The sequence below is a fragment of the Cucumis sativus genome, chromosome 1, assembly GCF_000004075.3.
Source record: "Cucumis sativus cultivar 9930 chromosome 1, Cucumber_9930_V3, whole genome shotgun sequence".
Lineage (NCBI taxonomy): Eukaryota > Viridiplantae > Streptophyta > Magnoliopsida > Cucurbitales > Cucurbitaceae > Cucumis > Cucumis sativus.
In genome coordinates, this window is record NC_026655.2 from 2,946,427 (window position 1) to 2,965,294 (window position 18,868).

The window sequence follows — 18,868 nt, forward strand, 5'->3', positions numbered from 1 at the left end:
ACTAATATAATCAATTTGAGAAATGCACGTCAAAGATTGATAGCTTCATATAGAAATTAATAATAATAATGGAATCAATCAGACTAAAAAATTAAATGTGAAGTAGCCAAAATCAAATGAGCATACCATAATTTTTTTAAGAAAATATTGTTGAAGGAAAAAGGTAATGAGATTTGAAATTTATTAAAGTGAGAATAAGATAACAATTATTGAGATGTACTACAACGTTTTAACTCTCTGGATCTAACTTGTGGTAGTAAAGACAATTATTTAAAAAAGTTGAAATGTTTGGGGACGAATGGGAAAATCTAGTTGGATGATCAAGGTTATATGGAAGAAGTTGGAGGATTTAATTAGGATAATTTATGGGTTTAAGGAAAAGGAAAGAAAAGAAAAGAAAAGAAAAGAAAAGAAAAGAAAAGAGGAGAGATTGAGAGTATGAGTCTGTGAGTCTGTGAGTCTCGGAGAGGGTAAAAAAAGAAAGAAAGAAATAATAAAAGAGAGGAAAGAAAAACGTAACCTAAATCTAAGGTTTAAAGTATGGGAAAGATGTTTTTCCTTTTCTTCCGCAAAATAAAGAGAAAAAGGAACAAACTTTAGGAAAAGAAAAAGGCGAGAAGAAGGAGAGGAAGCCTAATACTTTGTCTCTCAAAAAACACAGCTTTTCCTCTGTTTACGCTCTCTCATCATCGATATTCATTTCATTCATTCTTCAACTCTCTTTCCTCTCTCTCTCTCTCATTTTCATCTGTCGTTCTCTTCTCTGAAAAGACAAATCCATGGATCTATGAATCTCTCTCTTCTTCTCTCTCACCTCCCCCCTCCTTCCCCATCTCCCAATTCCCTTCTTCTTCCTCTAAGTTTAGGGTTTTAATTCCCCCTCAGATCTGTTTCCCCTCTTTTTTTATATTCCCATCTCCCTTTTCTTCTTACCCTTTTCATTTCAGCCTTACCCATCTTCTTTTTTCCTCAATTTCCTCCATTTTTTCATCTTTCTCTCTGTTTTTCCCTTTCAATAATAATAATGTCGTCTCTGCGTCTAGATCTGACCTCTAAGATCTACCCGGAACCTGATTCTCTGTTTTCTTTTAATTCTTCTTCCATTTCCTCCACCTCTTGTTGTATTGACCACTTTGATCGTCTTCCTGATTCCCTTCTTCTTCTTATTTTCAACAAGATTGGTGACGTCAAGGCTCTTGGCCGATGCTGTGTTGTTTCTCGAAGGTTTCACTGCCTTGTGCCTCAAGTGGAAAACGTTGTTGTTCGCGTGGATTGTGTTATTTCTGATGATGAATCCTCTTCTTCTTCTTCTTCGTCTGGTAAATCTCGTGGCCCTTTTTTTAATATTTTTCGCTTTGTATTTGGTGGCATTGTTAAGCCCCTTCAAGCGTTGGGCCAGTTTTTGGGTCAGACACGAGCATCCTCTACTTTGGCTTCCTCTTCCTCTACCTCATCTCTTGCGGTTGGTACCGATGAGGATGGTGAAATTGATCAAGGTGGCGTCACCCATCATTCCCCAACTCAAGTTCTTAAGAATTTCAATGAGATTCGATTCCTTCGGATCGAGCTTCCGAGTGGGGAGTTGGGTATTGATGATGGGGTATTGTTGAAATGGCGAGCTGATTTCGGATCCACTTTGGATAATTGTGTAATTTTGGGTGCTTCTTCGGTGATTCAACCGGGCTCCATCAAACCTTCAATTGCTCAAGATAATGGGACTGATGGGGGATTCTGTATGGGCAATGGCGGTGCTAGCGATGATAATGGAAGTATACCCGAATCCTTTTACACAAATGGTGGTCTGAAATTGAGAGTAGTGTGGACGATTAGTTCGCTTATTGCAGCTTCAGCGAGGCACTATTTGCTGCAACCAATAATAGCAGATCACAAGACTTTGGATAGTTTGGTTCTTACTGATGCGGATGGACAAGGGGTGCTTTGTATGAACAAAGATCAACTTGAGGAGTTGAGGGTGAAGCCATTGTCTGCTTCTTCGGCTTCAAAGAGAACTCTCGTACCAGCTTTGAATATGAGGCTTTGGTATGCCACACACTTAGAATTGCCTAATGGGTTGATACTGAAGGGCGCTACACTGGTCGCTATCCGCCCCAGTGAACAGTCTGCGGCGAAGAAGGATGTTTCTGATTGCTTTTGGGCTTCAACTGCTTTTGAAGAACCATATAGGACTGCTGCAAAGATGTTAGTGAAGAGGAGAACATACTGCCTTGAGATGAACTCTTTCTAAAACCACATTAGTAATTCGAGGTAACCTCTCAATGCATTCAAATTACAAGCATTTCCTAGCCTTTGATTCTTGCAAGTTGACTAGATTAATTGATTTAGATAATTGTTATAGTATGTCTATGAATATGAGCACTCAAATTTGCTTGTGGTCCATGGCTTCTACCCCATCGTCTCTAGAATGCTCATTTGGATTCTTTTTTGGGTTAAATGAACCTTAAGAATATGGAAGTTATAATTATTATTGCATATTTTCTTTCCGTTTGTAATGCTACAAGCCTACAACAATACATTGGTCAATTATTATGAATTATTGGGCCTTTTTCAACTGAACATGATCATAATTCATAACTAGCTTCACTTCATAGTTCATACTACTTTTGAAAAGGTCAATGTATATGTTTTTCACGTACATCATATGAGTGTATAATAATCTTAGTTATCTGATGTAATAGTGCCTTTTGCAAAGTCTTAGTTCTCAACTTAGTCTTTAACTGTTCTTATTTTGTAACTATTAGAGTTTTGGGTTTTCAGGTATAGAGAAGAACGGTGCAAAAGGGGAGGAAGGAGATTGCTTACCTTCAGAAAATGAGAATAAGGAAGAAATTCTTATTGGAAGAACAATGAAACCAACTTTTGACTGGAGGGGGAAAAAGAAAGAAAGCTCATTCGTTGTTGGCAATATTATAATACACAATGGTTGACCGTTTTTGGTAAAGATAGTGGAAAAAATGCATCTGCTGGTTGTTTTTGTTACAGGCATTTGCTATTTGGAGTGCAGACAAACAGCTAGAGAATGATGTTGTAAAAGCTTTGAGTTTGTAGTCCCTTTAACTTCTGTCCATCCTGTATATGTGAATACTGTAGGTAAGAAGACTTCATTATGATCTCATGTGATATAGTTTGAAGTTTATAAATGTAAGCCCTTTGTTAAATTTAGTTCAATCATTTTCATTTTGTGGCCTGAAAGCTGTTTACACTTATGTCGATAATTCTTTTTCTTGTATGAAACATAATGTGGGGAAGGGCTAGGGAGGAAAAACAAATGGAATTGGGAAAAGGGTCTATTATTAAGCAACAGTGTTTGAACAGATTTAACAAGAGGGATACAAAGATTGGTGAGTTTTGGCTAGTTGTACACTGTTATTTCTCATTATTGTGCAATGATGCAACTGAGCGTATCGCTAGATGTAGAATGTGAGTGGGACAGAGAATATTGGCATAATGTGAGAAGCTGAGTTGTAAGTGCCAAATTCTTGGATTGAAGCTAAAGCCTTTTCATTGCCCAGGTTTAGAAGTGACACTCAAAAACTGGCCTTGTGTGTGTCTGCTGTAATGGACCTTATCTTGTTCCTAATATGTAACCTGTCCTATGCTCCATTTTCACTATTGAGTGTGAAGGAAGAGGAAACAACTTTTTTGTGGTTTTTTGTTTGGTAGGTCAGGTGTGTCCATGGCTTATCCACTGCTTTCCACTTGAGAAAAGTAGTTTCATTTTCCTTGTTCATGAATCATGATAGTGTAGAAAATGAGTTGGAATGTTTTGACTAATACTCAAATGATTGGAGAAAATTCCATCAAGCTTGTAAGGCGACGGTTAGTAGGTGCATTGCAGGGAGGCTCTTAGGCTTTTGCACGTACCGTATAATGCGAGATGGATTGATTCACACAGTATCCACGTCTCCCGTGCAACTCGGCTTAGAACGTGAGCTAGTGATATTTTTTTCAACTATTGAACTAGTGCAGCACTCCCTAACTTTGCCTAGTCCTATTTTCACATTCTGTAGTGCTCCCATTTCCACTCGTTGCAAATTATGAGAATCACTCATCTTTCTTTCTGTGTTCTAGTTCAAGTTGAAAGGTTGACCAATTTGAGAATGTCCAAATCTACACTTACTTCGATTATGTTTTCCTTTTGGCAGAAGAATCTAACCCTTCGTGAACCAATTGGATATCTTTGCAATACCCTTGAGAAAAAAACCAAATGGATTAACCAATCATTTCTTGTTTCTCTTATATATTTGTTATTAGATGATCATTACATTATATGTGGATTATTTATTTATTGAATGAATGAATGATATAGATTTAAATATTAAAACATGGTTGTTTTCTGTGAGAATATAAATAAAAATGTGAAATAATATAATAAGCACATGTGTCCCATGTTTATGGATATTTTTGCTTCCCTGTCATAGTTGGAGATTATCTATGTAATTACTGTCTAAATAATGGAAGCTTAGCTGCTTAAATCTACAAATTTTTCTTAACTCAAGACTGTCTCCTTTGGCCAATAGATTGAAATAATAATGCAAATAATTAATAAAAAAAAACTGAATAATAATAATAATAATAACAATGAGTGAATTAGCTGTTATATGCAGCTGTTTGTCACATGAAACATCTTCTTTTTCTTAGCTTTGTAGAGTTGAGAATGCACGTGAAATAAAGTCTTTGTTGAACTCAAACACACGCCCTCCCCCTCTCCTCTCTCCACCCCTTGACTTTTTCCAGCCATTATTTCTTCCCTATACATCACTATCTTTCATTATCTTACAGCTTAAGTTTAATTTTAACTCAAATTCCCTGGTCCCTGCATTTTTTATATGTTTGTTTTGGTTCAGATGAAATGGTCATTTTTGTTTAGAGTACGAAGACCAAATGAAAATAAAGGGTCGTATATTAGCCTACAAATTGATATTTGCTACTCATGTGCTCTTGTTTTTGTTTCATTTCTTATCACAAATTGAAGTGGTGACATGCACTTTCTTTCTGGTGCAATTAAAATGGTTTTTTTAGTCTTCCATGGATCAGATTGTTGATCCATGTCAGTTTTAGGATTGATTTATGTTCTACTTTTAACCAGAAAAAAAGGACTAGAATGTCAAATACCTGATAAGAACAGAGAATATGGAGATTTAAATGAAATGTTTGAAAGGAAATGGAAGAATGTTAGAGATGATTGGACTAGAGATATATAGCTAAGCTGTTTTCTTTAGATGGGAAATACTGAAGGGGTGTGATAAAAGAATATAGGATTAGTTGGTACGGAACTCAAAAGAATCACTCTTAAAGCAAGCTATTTGGCAATTGTTTTTCTATTACCAACGGTTAGTTAGTGGGCTTGGGTCATGTTGAAAATCCAAAGTAGGTGAGATTTACTTTGTCCTAATTTTTTATTATTTAAATTAAGTTATCGTTGCCTAGAAATATTTTTCCCTTTGTAGCTTTGTTATCATAAGAAATATGGTGTTTCTCCTTGTACTAGGGTTTCCATGTAATTTTTTTGTTTGTTCTACATCTCTACTTTCAATATGGTATCAGAGTGGAATATCGAAGAATCCAGACACCATCAAACACTTGATGGAACCCTAGCAGAAGGGACAACCATCATCCACCCTAGTTGATGCTTGAATCAGCACCACTATGAATGAGTACTTTCAGAGTCTTTAGAACCCATCGACCAGCCTTACTATCTAGTTGCAACCATCTGACAATCGATAGCCTTTAACCGCATGGGTCCCTCACTCGTCACTCGTCTGGATTCCCTCATAAGCGCCTCCTGGTCTTCGCGCATTGTCGCCCACATATACATCTTCACTTTATGCACCGTTGCACGCACTGTCGTTTGAACTTGTCCATATGTCGACCTTGGTTTAGTTTTTTGCTGCTGATGTGATTGCATAGTCTCCTACCAGATTAGTTGCAAACCCTAGTGACTGCGCCGAGGTTGGAAATCTAGTCCAGTTGACCTATGAGGTAGGTGAGTCCTCAGCACAGTCCCGCCTATGAGCAAGGTGTGTCTCCTAGTATAGCTCAACATCAGTTAGACAGGCTACGACAACAAATTGCAGCAATTGAAGCAACACTAAGGGCTCTGACCAACAACCATTTGACCTCACCAGTGTATCCTGAAAATCCAATAACCTTGCTCCCTACATTGTCCTCTTCTTTGTGTCTAATCCAGTGGCACAATCTATAGGATATTTTCCAGAGGATAAATTGAATTGTCAAAACTATTGTTCGTTGTCATAGTCTATTAAAATGATCCTTGAAGGGTGCCACAAATTTGGTTTCATGACAGGGGAGAACTTTCTTATTTGGTTCACATTGATCAACATGATGGAACCACGGATTGACAAGCCTTTACTATGATATAACCGCTAAGGACATTTGGGATATGACTCTGCAATTGTATTTCAAGCGTCAAAATGCCTCTCGTTTAAATACTTTGCAAAAACAGGGAACAATGGATGTGACATCGTTCTTTAACAAACTTTCCATTATCTGGCAGGAAATAGAACTATGTAGAGAAATTGTCTAAAATTGTCCCAGAAATGGCATATAGTACTCTAGAATCAAGGAGGTTGACATGATATATGTTCTTCTTACAGTTCCTAACCCTAAGTTCGATATTGTTTGTAGACATATACTGAGTTAGAGACCTATACCCGCTCCCTGATGGAGGTTTGGTCTAAAGTTCGCACGAGGAATATCGTACCAATGCTATGAGTAGTTTGACAAACCCTGCTATTGATTCTACTGCCTTAAATGCGAGGTCCCCTAGTCACGACAGTGAGAAGTATAGTGGAAAACCAATCTCTATTTGTGAACATTGCAAGAAATAATGACATACCAAGGAGCAGTGTTGGAAACTACTTGGTCATCCCCCAAAAAGGTAAGAAACTCCCTTCCAACGACAAGCAAAACATGGGGCAAGCTTAATGTGGGTGAATCTACTAACCCTTCTCAGCTGCTTAGAGATCCCAGTCCAGTTACAATAGGAGCTATTACCCAGTTAGGTATATTTTAGTCCTTCAGTCTTATTAGTGTTGATGGGAAGAATCCTTGGATACTGGACTCTGGCACCACTAATCATTTGACAAGATCCTCATAATATTTTGTGTCCTATATTTCATGTGTTGGTAATGAGAAGATACGAATAGCAAATGGGACTTGCATTGTTGGGAAGAGGCTGATTTTTCCTTTTGAAGGATTGACGGTATATAATGTGTTGCATGTGCCTCAAATTTTCTATAATCTAATGTCTATAAGCAAGCTTACTCATGAATTAAACTCCAAAGTGATGTTCTTATTGATTCTATTTCGTTTCAGGACTTGAGCTTGGGGAAGATGATTGCCATTCCCCAACACAATAGGAGACTCTACCTGATTGATGATGACACCCCCTCTAGCAACATTTCTAGGACTAGTCTTTTATCTTCATATTTTAATACATAAAAAATAATAAATAAAAAAAAAACAGTATGTTGTGGCATCTCTGTTTATGCCACCCCAACTTTCAATATGTGAAATATTTATTTCCTGATCTTTTTCTAAAGTTGATATTTCTACCATGTCTTGTGATGTGTGTATTTGAGCTAAACAACATCGAGTCTCCTTTCTCTCACAACCATATAAGTCAACCAAACTTTTCATTCTTGTCTATAGTGATGTTTGGGGACCGTTCAAGATCATTACCTCATCTGGCAACCGATGGTTTGTTACCTTCATTGACGACTACATTCACATTACTTGGATTTTCCTCATCTCCGAAAAATTCAAAGTCATGTCCACATTCTGAAATTTCTATCACATCGTAGAAACACAATTCAATGCAAAGATTACAATCCTATGTAGCAACATATAATGACCCCGAGTTTCAAAACCATACCCTTAAGGAGTTTTTGTCTTCCAAGGGAATTGTCCACCAAAGTTCTTGTGCTTACACCCCTCAACAAAATGGGGTTGTTGAGAGATAGAACCGTCACCTTTTGGAAGTTGCTAATTCACTTAAGTTGTGTACTTCCCTTCTCACTATAACTCATCTCATCAACCGAATGTGTTTCCATATTCTTCACCTCCAAACTCTCCTAGAATGTCTTAAATTTTCTATCCCTCCACCTGTCTCATTTCCAATGTTTCCTTTTAAGTGTTCAGGTATATAAACTATGTTCATAGCCACGGTCCTAACCAAACTAAATTCACCATCGGGTTCAGGCTTGCCTGTTTATTGGATACTCACTGCACCAACAACACTATAAATGTTTTCACTCATCCACACGTAAATACTGTCTCTAGGATGTCACCTTTCTTGAGGATTATCTCTTCTTTTCACACCTACTTTATGGGAAGTGTGAGTGAAGAGTCTAACTATGTTGTTCTCTTAAAGTATATCAATCTTACTCTGATTACCTTACCTGACCCAAATTCTCACACAACAGTCCTACGTACAGACCAAGTTCCCTAGAAAACCTAGTTTAAGAGGAATCTCATAAAGAAAATCGAGTCTCCTACTGCAACCGACTCTAGTTCAGAATTTTGAACCTTTACAAGATCAAGGTATGACTGATTCCATTGGCTCGCATATCAATAACAAAATGAATGAGAATGATAGGTTTAGAACAAATTCTACTAACGCGTATACCAATAGTAACGTGGGTGAGAATGACGGGTCTGCAAATAATGGGTCTGAAATAACGGTCCCTAAAGATATAGTTGAGAAGTGTAGTGTTGATGAGGTATTACAGGTAGAAAGGTTAGGGTTGATAAGAATAAGGTCGTCGTAGAGTCTACTGAAAACAAAACCAAGCAGGACCATTAAGGAAATATCAGTAAGTATGATCCTTCTCTAGATCTTTCTATTGCGTTGAGGAAAGGTACCAGGTCCTATACAAAGCACTTTATTTCTAACTATGTTTTGTACGAGAACCTCTCACCCCAGTTCAAAGTCTTCACTGCCAGCCTTTACGCTACTACAATACCCAAGAATATCTCATCTTGCCTGAGAGTGCCTTGGGTGGAAGACTGTTGTCATGGAAAAAATGAGAGCCTCGAAAAAGAACAAGACCTAGGATCTTTGCATGCTCCCCTAGGATACAAGACTGTAGGATGCAAATGGGTGTTTGCACTCAAGTACAAAACAAATGGTACCCTTGATAGACGTAAGGCCAAGTTAGTTGCAAAGGGGTTCACTCAGACTTATGGGGTTGAGATTCTGAGATATTTTCCCCTTTGCAAAGTTAAATAATGTTAGAGTCTTGTTGTTAATTGATGTAAAGAAAGACGACCCTATATCAACTTGAAGTTAAAAACGCGTTATTGAATGGAGATTAAGAAGAGAAAGTGTATGTGAGTCATCCTCTAGGATTTAAAGCTTAGTTTGATAATCAAGTTTGCAAGCTTCAGAAGTTTTTGTATGGGTTGAAAACAGTCACAAAGAGCTCGATTTGATAGGTTTACCACTTTCATCAAATCTCTAGGATACAATCAACGACACTTTATTCACAAAAATCTCTAAGATTGAAAAATTGCAGTGTTGATTGTCTATGCTAATGACATTGTGCTATCTAGGGATGACACTGTTAAGGTCATCCAATTAAAAAAGAAGATGGGGAATCAATTTGAAATTAAAGCTAACTTGGGGAATTTGAAGTACTTCGTTGGGATGAAGGTTGCTAGGTCCAGAGAGGGAATCTCCATGTACTAAAGAGAGTACATCCTTGATTTATTAGGTGAAACATGTATGATGGAATATCGTTTTGTTGATACATCCATTGAGCTCAACGTCAAACTCGAAAATTCAGGTGAAAGAACTCCCGTTGATAAAGAGAGATATCAACACCTTGTGGGAAAGCTAATTTACTTATCTCACACTAGGCCTGACATCTCGTATGCTATGAGTATTGTCAGTCAATTCATGCAGGCTCCTTATGAAGAGCACATGGAGGCAGTTAATAGAACTCTAAAGAATTTAAAAGCAACTCCTAGTAAAGGGTTGAGGTTCGAGAAAAATTAACAGAAAGTGTATTAAAGCCTATACTGACTCTAATTGGGCATGGTCTATTGTTGATAGAAAATCCACCTTCGGATACTATACAATTCCTTTGTGTGGGGCAATTTTGTAACTTGGAGAAGTAAGAAGTAAGAAGCAAGGCGTTATGGCTCGAAGTAACGCTGAAGTCGAATACAGGACCGTGAGTTTGGGAATCTATGAAAATCTAACAGAAGGTGTTGTCTGATCTTCATCAAGACTCTAAGGTGCCTATGAAACTATTATGCGATAACAAGGCAACTATTGACATTGGCAATAACCTGGTCCAACATGATAGAAACAAACATGTGGAGATTAACAAACACTTTATCAAAGAGAGTCAAGACAATGGTAGCATATGCATTTCTTACAAATCCTCGAACCAATACATTGTTGATATACTCACAATGGGTCTTCTCAGACAAAACTTTGATTCCTGTGTTTGCAAGTTGGGTATTTCTAACATTTACGTCTCCCAACTTGAGGGGAAGTGTTAGTAATTGTGGGCTTGGGCCATGTTGGAAGCCGAAAGGTAGTTAAGATTAATTTGCCTTAATTTTTTTAATTAGATTCACGTTGCCTATAAATATTTTGCCCATTGTACCTTTATTGTCATAAGAAAATAATAAGAAATATCAGCAGCATGGTTTTCTTTCCTGTACTAGGGTTTTCACGTAAATTTGTGTTTGTTCTACATCTCTACTTTCAATACCAACAAAACATGCATTTGGTTGTGGAAGATTACACATAAACCCTTGAAAACATAATAAGAATCAATGTGAGATAAAGAAGGAATTTAGAAACTCAGAACGGGATAAAGCAAAGAAAAATCAAGTGTTTCAGAAGCATAAAAATGTGAAGATCTGAACATGGAGGACTCACGATGGGCAGGCCACTCTCTGGTGCTCCATCTTCATTTTTCCACCATTCAACCTGCCAGAGAAAATGACATCCACTGAAATTATGAAAATAATACTACAAACTGGTTTCTGGGTGTGAAAATTTTCAGCCTAAATTGGACTTGAAAGCATTGGGAACAGAAGGCCAAATGTAGATCACAGGCTGTGTCATTAAAGATATTTTCTGTTAAGATGCTGATATTCCCAGAATGCACAAAATATTTCAAAAGATATTGTTCTCTAACATGCAAATCATCACCAGATTTGACGAGTTGTTAATTGCATCTCACGGAAGGCTTTGAATCTGTTAAAAGAAAGAAAGGTAGTACCCAATAACTAAGAATCAAAGAATAGCATTTTTTACTTTTAAAAATCAATAGCTCCAATTGACTAGTTCAATTTTTACTTTTAAAAAAATAGTAGCTCCTATTAACAAGTTCAGCCGTTTGAATGGGCCCTCTAACCAGCACAAAGTCAAACATTTTACTTTTAGCTTTCCTTTTGAATAAAAAAGAAAGAAAGCCAAAAAGTTCATGAATAATATCTCCATTATACATTCAACTTTCTATCATATCAGCAATTAAAGAAATATAAAAAAATGATTCTCTTGATCTTAATCAAAATTTCAGATGAAAAAAGGGACTCGTTGTTTTCAACCTCTAATCACACATGACAGTGAAAGGGCTGTTTGATTGTTTTTCAGTTAAAGCAAGAAAATAAATATGGGGTATGTTAAATGAACAGCCAGCTGAATATGTCTAGTTAGAACTTAGGAGAGTGCCAACTAGAGGGAAAATAAAATAAAATGAAAGTAGATAGCAATGCTAATTAGATTAAATGGTTATTTGTTTGTTTTTTATTAGATCTGTTTGATCCCCCTCATATGACCCAATAGCATTTTTATTTTGTTAAGCCCAATAGCCCATTGGGCATTCAACTACACATGCAGTGTTAAATTTTGACAACACCTTCACCACGAAAAAGAAAAAGGGAACTTCAATCCTACAAAGTTTTTTAAAATCCTAAAGATTTCTTTTCTTTTTACTGTTGGTTCATAATTAAACACTTTTCCATCATCGATCAACTGACTGTTCTCTTTAACTGAACAGCTAATCAGTGTTTTAAAATAATACCTACAACTTAAACCCAACTAGGGACCTTGATTTCAAATGTTGTAAACTTCAGTTCATGTTAATGATTTGTTGATTTACCCAAAGTCAGGCGCCCACAAGGGACCTTGATTCTAGAATCTTGTTTGATTGAATTTTCTTTATTAAACGTATAATAATATTACTAAAAAACAAGGAAATTATTTTAAATAGTGAAAATATTTTTAAATATATCACAATGTTAACGTCTATGTGTAGGGTGTTTTCAATGTCTATTAGTAGTAAATGACACTAGACAAATATATTTGATTTTTTAGGTTGTTTTTTTCTCGAAGATATCCATCAATGTTCTCTTAAGTAACAGAACAAAGTTAGAACCAGCAACTGCATAAGACCGAAAAGATCATGATTAAACTGGGGTATCAATAGAACAATCTCCACTGTAGAGAATAGTTTCCTCAACCATCTTCTTATAGTTTCTTTTATTAAAAACCCTAAAGTTACGTAGAGAAGAATCTATATTTGATTTTTCCTAAAATGAGTTCCTTCTTAAAGTTAAAATAACTTCGATTCTTCTCCCCCTAAAAAGCTGTTCCTCTACTTTTCTAAGCTAAATTCTGATTTGCATGTAATTTATTCCATATTGACCACAAAAGAGGTATAAATAATCAAATTTGAATGTCAAACTACAAAAATCAGAATAAAATGTGAGACGAAAAGTGGAAAAAGCAGAGTGGCTCAAAAGCATGTTCTTCTATTCTTAGCAAGTTGTTGATGTGAGAGAAACTAGCATGCTCAAACTTGTGTTATGTGCTCACTACAAGTTGTCTAGAACTAAAGATGTACTCCATATTTCTATTTCTTTCAAGAAGATATTTCAACAGAAAGAAAATTACCATCTAAAGCTCTGGAAAACAAACATTCAAAAAACTTAAAACTTAAAGATATCTAACATCTAGATCTAATGTGATGATCATAGGATAGCAATTTATATAATGTTGTAAGATTTGGGATGTCTTTTAAATATTATCAATCAATCGGTCTAGTGGTCAAAGACCTATGAGTATAATAGAGAACATAAAGGGAATGATTTCAATCCAACAATAGCCACCTATCTAAGATTCAATATACTATAAGTTTCTTTGACTTTTAAAATTTTAGAGTATGATAGGTTATCATGTGAGATTGAGATATGCAGAAGTTTGAAGAATGTTAAAAGTAAAAACAAATTCTTCATAATTAAGAAATGAAAGATGTCTTTGTAGAAAAATCTTTTTTCGTTGGCCTACTTCTTTAGACTAAGTTCAGCTCTGGCTCAGTGATGGTGAAATACAAACGCACGAGTAGTTTTTGCCTACATATGGTGAGTCTAAAAATGGGTGTTTAGAAGAATCATGCACATGCATAGCACAATTTCTTACAAGCATTGCACTCATCTAAGAATGAATTGATCGTGGCCAACGTTGCAATCAACTCCATAATATGTATCCTACTTATTTACAAAATTAGGTTTTCATTTCTAGGTGAGTTCAAATGCATGACAGTGGCAAAGATGATTTTTGAAGACCGTTTGTTTTTACTATCCTCTATTTTTTAAATAGGTCGTTCAAATTTATCATGAAATACACGACAGTAAAGTATTTCTAAAAAATTTCAAAGGGTCAAAGTGTACTATATGCTGACGCCTAAATTGTTCAAAAAAGTAAAACACTTTTTTTTTTGTAAAGATGAGAGTACACTCCTCTGTGAAACCAGTCTCACGTGGTTCCCTCGGTCTTTAGTGGCAGCGAACCCTGGACTTTTGCCAAAATCCAAGGCCTAACTCCCTACTTGGAACAGGCAGGCTAGAGATTATCCTAGTAAGACCCTACTTTGTGGACCGAACCAACATCCAACCACTTCAATAATACTTATGTCTTCGGTTACAAGCTCACACTACCGAGCTCAGTGAAGTACTTGAACATCTTGAGAACTCTATTTCAAAAATGGTCTTAAACTCACTATTAATATCCCACTTATTTATTTTATTTTATAGAAATAACTCCTTCCAAGTAAGGGAAAGAGCAGGAGGGCATACAAAAGATCAAATCTACATAAAAATTCCTTAGAAAAAGGGTTTCCTACAATATATAGAACAAAAAAGTAATAATAATAATAAGCAAAAAGAACAAAAAAACCTTACCTACAATTCCTATCCACAACTTGAAACGCTCTATTTTTACTCTCCCTGCCAACCATTCTACTTTATATATCTAACTTCTTTCGATTTTACCAGTTATCTTTTAATAGATACATTAGTTTGGACACCAAGGCTTCTTCACCTAAATTTAGCGTGCATAATATTTCTGAGACTATGGTCTTGTACGAATCTAATGGCATAGAAGAGATTTAACGTTGACTGTTTGACTTGTCAGGCACATGCAAGTGACACTCTGATCTATGAGATCTGCAAATTGTATCCCTATGTTTAAATATAATTTTAAGCACCCTATGCAATTGCATGAAAAAAAAAACTCCGCCTAGTAGTTCGCTAAAATGGGATTTAAAATAAACTAATGTTATTTCAAAGATAATATAAGATATAAAGATATGATTTATGTATTTCATCAACCACAACGGTAAAATTTATAGCTCACCTATTAGGTTTTCAAAATAGGTGACCTACAAATTTTAAAAATCTTGTCTTGAACAGGTAAATATTATATTTATAGCCCTTAGGGCAAAGGAAAGGAATAGTTACTCTCGTTTTAGTTGGTTGAACACTAATTAGCAGGAATCTAATTAGGCCTAGGGCATTTCACCAAACCCCATGAAACCCTAGTTGGCTAAACATTGAAACAACCATTTAAAGAAGAGGAAAATAGTAAAAAGTTATCCTGTTTTGTGAAAGTGCGCTTTTTTCACTCAGTGACAAACACATGGCATGAACATAGTTAGAAGGAGCTAGCTTCTAACACCTGTCATGGACATATAAACATAAACATGAGCATACGATGCTAGAATGAAGGGAAACCAACAAAACAACACAATGGGGGAGTGGCCAGTGGGGGACAACAACCCTCACACAAATCCATGCAGGAATCATTATATTCATTAATAATAAATAAACAATAAATTGACCAATAAAAATTAAAATATATGAAACCCACAAAAGTATATGCCCAATAATTCTTGTTCTTGTGACTATCAAGAAAACAAATCAGATATACACAACACAGCAGCAGCACATGAATCCAAAATGTCAAGAATTCCAGCAATAAGGAAACCATGTCGATGAATGAAGAAAAGAAACAGACAGGAAGTCAGGAACAGGAACAGGATCATAGATGATGAAGTTTAATTAAAATGGGATGGAAATAATTTTTTTTTATTAAAGATGAACAATGGGTGAAGGGTATTTGAAATACCTGGAAATGGGGTGGAAGAAATGTGCTTTCTGAGAACTCATCAGTTCTTTCCTTTACCCTTTTGATCTGAGTGATGGCTTCCATCAGCATAACAGAGTTGCCAGCTACCATCAAACAATGCTGGTGTCAACTGATGGTGATTTTCCAACTGTACGGGAGTCGTCGCCGTCGTTGGCGATGCAGCTCCGATGAAAAAGGGTACGTTTGATCCCTCTAAGTGAGGAAACCTCTGGAGGTAAGGCAAAAAAGACGGTGAAATATTGGACTGAAGGGTCCCCCTATTGCAACCAGCAAGGCCGGCAGAGATGGTGAAGTTAAGATTATAGTCGTTCAAATTATCTGGGACGAACGAGAAATGTTGAAGCCGATCTTGTTGAGTATTTTCAGCGGCTGAGATGTTAAATTGTGGAATCGACACTGGCAATTGGTGTGGATTCCCCAAAAAGATTTGCCCTGAAAATCCCGCAGATTGATTATGGCCAGGCCGTGAAGATGAAGACGACGACGGTTGTTGGGCTATAATCCCAGAAGAGGCTAAGTAATCCATGGCCGTTGCCTTGTCGAACAAATTCGGCTCCACTACATTGTTTTGCGAGGCTGAATTCGTCCGATTGGTGGTGTTATTGGCGCCGTTATTGTTGATACCGCCGGTGAGAAGCTCAGTGAAAGATGGGTTGTTGGGAATGCAATGAGCATCGCGAGATTCTTGCTCTCTTTCCTTCTCTTTCGCAGTTCTCTCTCTTGCTCTGTCACGTGCCTTCGCTCGATTCACTAGGATTTCAGAGCGGGAGAGAGACAATCCCGAGCCCTTGCTCGTCTCTGAGTTACTACTACAAGCAGACCTCGCCAATGAAAGCTGCTGTCTCGGATTCTGTTGGTGTTTTTTTGGGTCACCGTCGAGCTCCATTTCCGGGGAATCAAACCCTTGGTCGGCCCCATCGCTACCCATTTTCTCGTCACTGAGTTGCCTGGGAGTTTCAGGGAAAGAGCCACTCAGAGACGGAAGTTCAGCGATGGCGTCGGAAGCTGCTTCGATCAGCCACTCAACAGCTTTGCTGGGTTGTTCGAAACCAAGCCGATCTTGAAGATCGTAGAACTGAATCGCAGTAGCGACAGAAAGCCGAACTCGTCGATCTCTGAGCCCTTTCGATGTCCAAACTTTACTGTGCCGATCTTTACCACCAGAAGCTCGAGCAACCCTAATAATACGAGACGAGTGATGCCATCCATGAAGACGATTAGCACCAACTCCACCGATGCCACCTGGTTCACATCGTCCGGTGGGATTAACAGTAGCAGAAGTAACAACAGCGACCCTTTTCGAAAATTCCTTGTCTTCTTCATCATCTGGGGTGTATTGAACAATACCCTTTTGCCCTAACTTGTTGGAATCATTTCTACCATTACCAATTCGTGGAAACCTACAGGCTTGTTCTTGAATATCCAGCACCTCCATACCACTTTCATTCCTTTCTGAAACAAAGACTAATTATACAAAAACAACATCCTCTTTTGACCTATGGTTACAACACAGTGGATTCCATTATACTTTTTTTTACTCTTAAGAGAGAGAGAAAAAGAAAAAAAAAAAATGGGGCTTCTGAGTTAAACTTTAAAAGAAGGAGGAGGTTGAATGGAGTGCAGGTGGGGTTACTGTCCTATACATATTGATGATGATAACTCACAGAGTACTTTGGCTGTGTAGTGATAAAAAGCCCTTTTTCTCTCCATTGATATATCACATTCCAAGTCAGGAAAGAGAGAGAGCTATCCTTTAACCCTTTTTCTTCTTCCCCTTTCTTCCAAAAGCAAAGTCCACCTTAAATTTTTCTGTACTCCTTTCTTAATTTTTTTTTTTTTCTTCTCTATCTCTTACCCTTCAATCATTTCTCCTCTCTGCAAAAAACCCATAAATTATTTCTTCAAAAATCAAACACCCAGATTTCAAAAACACTGAATAATCTCATTTAAACAACCCCAAATACCTTGAATTTTGATTAACCCTTTAAATAGTTTCCTTTATCTTCATAAATTGAAACTACTTTTTAAAGCAAAACCAAAATCTCTGAAAATAATATGCCTTCCATCTGGCCTCTCTCTCTCTCTCTCTCTCTCTTTTTAAGCTCTAATACTCAGACTGACATTAGCATTTAAGACCCTCTCTCTCTGCTCATGAACATTGTTTATTCATTATAAGATATATTACCCACATCTCAAAAGTAATTTCAATTTTACCTGATGGTGGTTTTATTTTTTCTCTTCTGGGTTGGAATACTAGAATTGAAATGAACAGTGAGTACAATAATCAATGGTATATGTATATACTATGTATGGAATACCTGATCGTTCTGAGCTTTTCTGAATCATCTTTGTTTCTGAGTATGAATTTAAGGGGAGAGATGAAAAGGGGTTGTGAGAAAATCAGTTTGAAAGTGGATGGAGACAAAAGCTTGTTTTATAATTTAGTCGGATTTGAAGAAGAAGAAGAAGAAGAAGAAGAAGAAGAAGAAGAAGAAGAAGAAGAAGAAGAAGAAGAAGAAGAAGAGGAAGAAGAAGAGGAAGAAGAAGAAGAAGAAGAAGAAGAAGAATGAGGAGGATAAAGTAGCTCGAAGTTCAAAGTGACCCTTGAATGAAAAGCCAGGGTAGCTAGTTAAATAGAGAATTTGCTTTAAATTAGTTTCTTCTTCACCTTCTTCTTCTTTTTCCTTTAATTTTACAAAATCACAGAGATTGTAGAATAAAACACAAACCACTTCCTACGGAGTCGAATTGGGATGGCGATAGTGTCTACGTATCTGATTTTGTAGACACTTTCAATTTTCATTTCAAATATATATATATACACTTAAAACTTTTTTCAACGTACTTTACTATAATGGGTTCATGAGATCCCATTTGGTAGAGAATTCGAAAACTACATAAGATTTAGCCAAAACAGAGTTTATAATTTCTTGCTTTCATAAATATATTTGGTAGCAAAACTAAAATATTAGCTGACAAAAAAATATTATTGATTTATTTATTGATATGTTTTATCCTTGCAAATTGAGAAAATTTAGATTTTATTAATAATATTTGAAATGACCCTTAAAATTTTTGTATAAATATTGTTTTGTAATATTATGATCTATAAGATTAATTGAAATTTTAGTTACTGTAGTTTGAAGAAAGGTAGATTATGATTTATAGGTAAAGTTTAGTTTGATAGAAGTTTCATAAAATAGTCCTTATTGTAATGTTTTTTAAGAGAATTTTAACAAATCATACTTACTATAAAAGTTTATATCAAAACATAGAGATATTAGTTAAACTATAATACTAATTTTATCTAAATTATCATATCGCATAATGCGCACTTTTTAAATGAATTGAGTTTATAACTTTACATAATTCCATAGT

The 18,868-nt window shown here is 36.3% G+C and overlaps 2 protein-coding genes across 7 annotated transcripts; one reads left to right on the forward strand and one right to left on the reverse strand.

The window, feature by feature from the left end:
- Positions 1–305: 305 nt before the first annotated feature.
- LOC101206676 (F-box protein At5g46170) lies at positions 306–3,205 on the forward strand. Of its 2 annotated transcripts, none has more exons than XM_011651050.2 (2): positions 306–2,265; positions 2,760–3,205. In XM_011651050.2, exon 1 carries the CDS (start codon positions 1,025–1,027, stop codon positions 2,243–2,245), a length of 1,221 nt encoding a protein of 406 aa, XP_011649352.1. In that variant the 5' UTR covers positions 306–1,024; the 3' UTR covers positions 2,246–2,265; positions 2,760–3,205. The 2 variants fall into 2 exon arrangements, with proteins under 2 accessions (XP_011649352.1, XP_004137366.1); XM_004137318.3 differs by having other exon boundaries at positions 349–2,265; positions 2,776–3,205.
- A 7,425-nt stretch (positions 3,206–10,630) lies between these two features.
- Positions 10,631–18,246, reverse strand: LOC101206920 (transcription factor TCP2). 5 transcript variants are annotated; one of them, XR_004218499.1, is made up of 4 exons: positions 17,809–18,246; positions 15,470–17,365; positions 11,199–11,257; positions 10,631–10,987 (listed from the first exon to the last, which is right to left on the reverse strand). XR_004218499.1 is itself a non-coding variant. In XM_011651057.2 (3 exons), the coding sequence occupies exon 2, from the start codon at positions 16,923–16,925 to the stop codon at positions 15,510–15,512; it is 1,416 nt and encodes a 471-aa protein (XP_011649359.1). In that variant the 5' UTR covers positions 16,926–17,365; positions 17,809–18,243; the 3' UTR covers positions 10,631–10,987; positions 15,470–15,509. The 5 variants fall into 5 exon arrangements, 4 of the variants coding, with proteins under 4 accessions (XP_011649359.1, XP_031745259.1, XP_011649361.1 ...); XM_011651057.2 differs by lacking the exon at positions 11,199–11,257 and having other exon boundaries at positions 17,809–18,243; XM_011651059.2 differs by lacking the exon at positions 10,631–10,987 and having other exon boundaries at positions 11,016–11,257.
- Between the last annotated feature and the right edge of the window lie 622 nt (positions 18,247–18,868).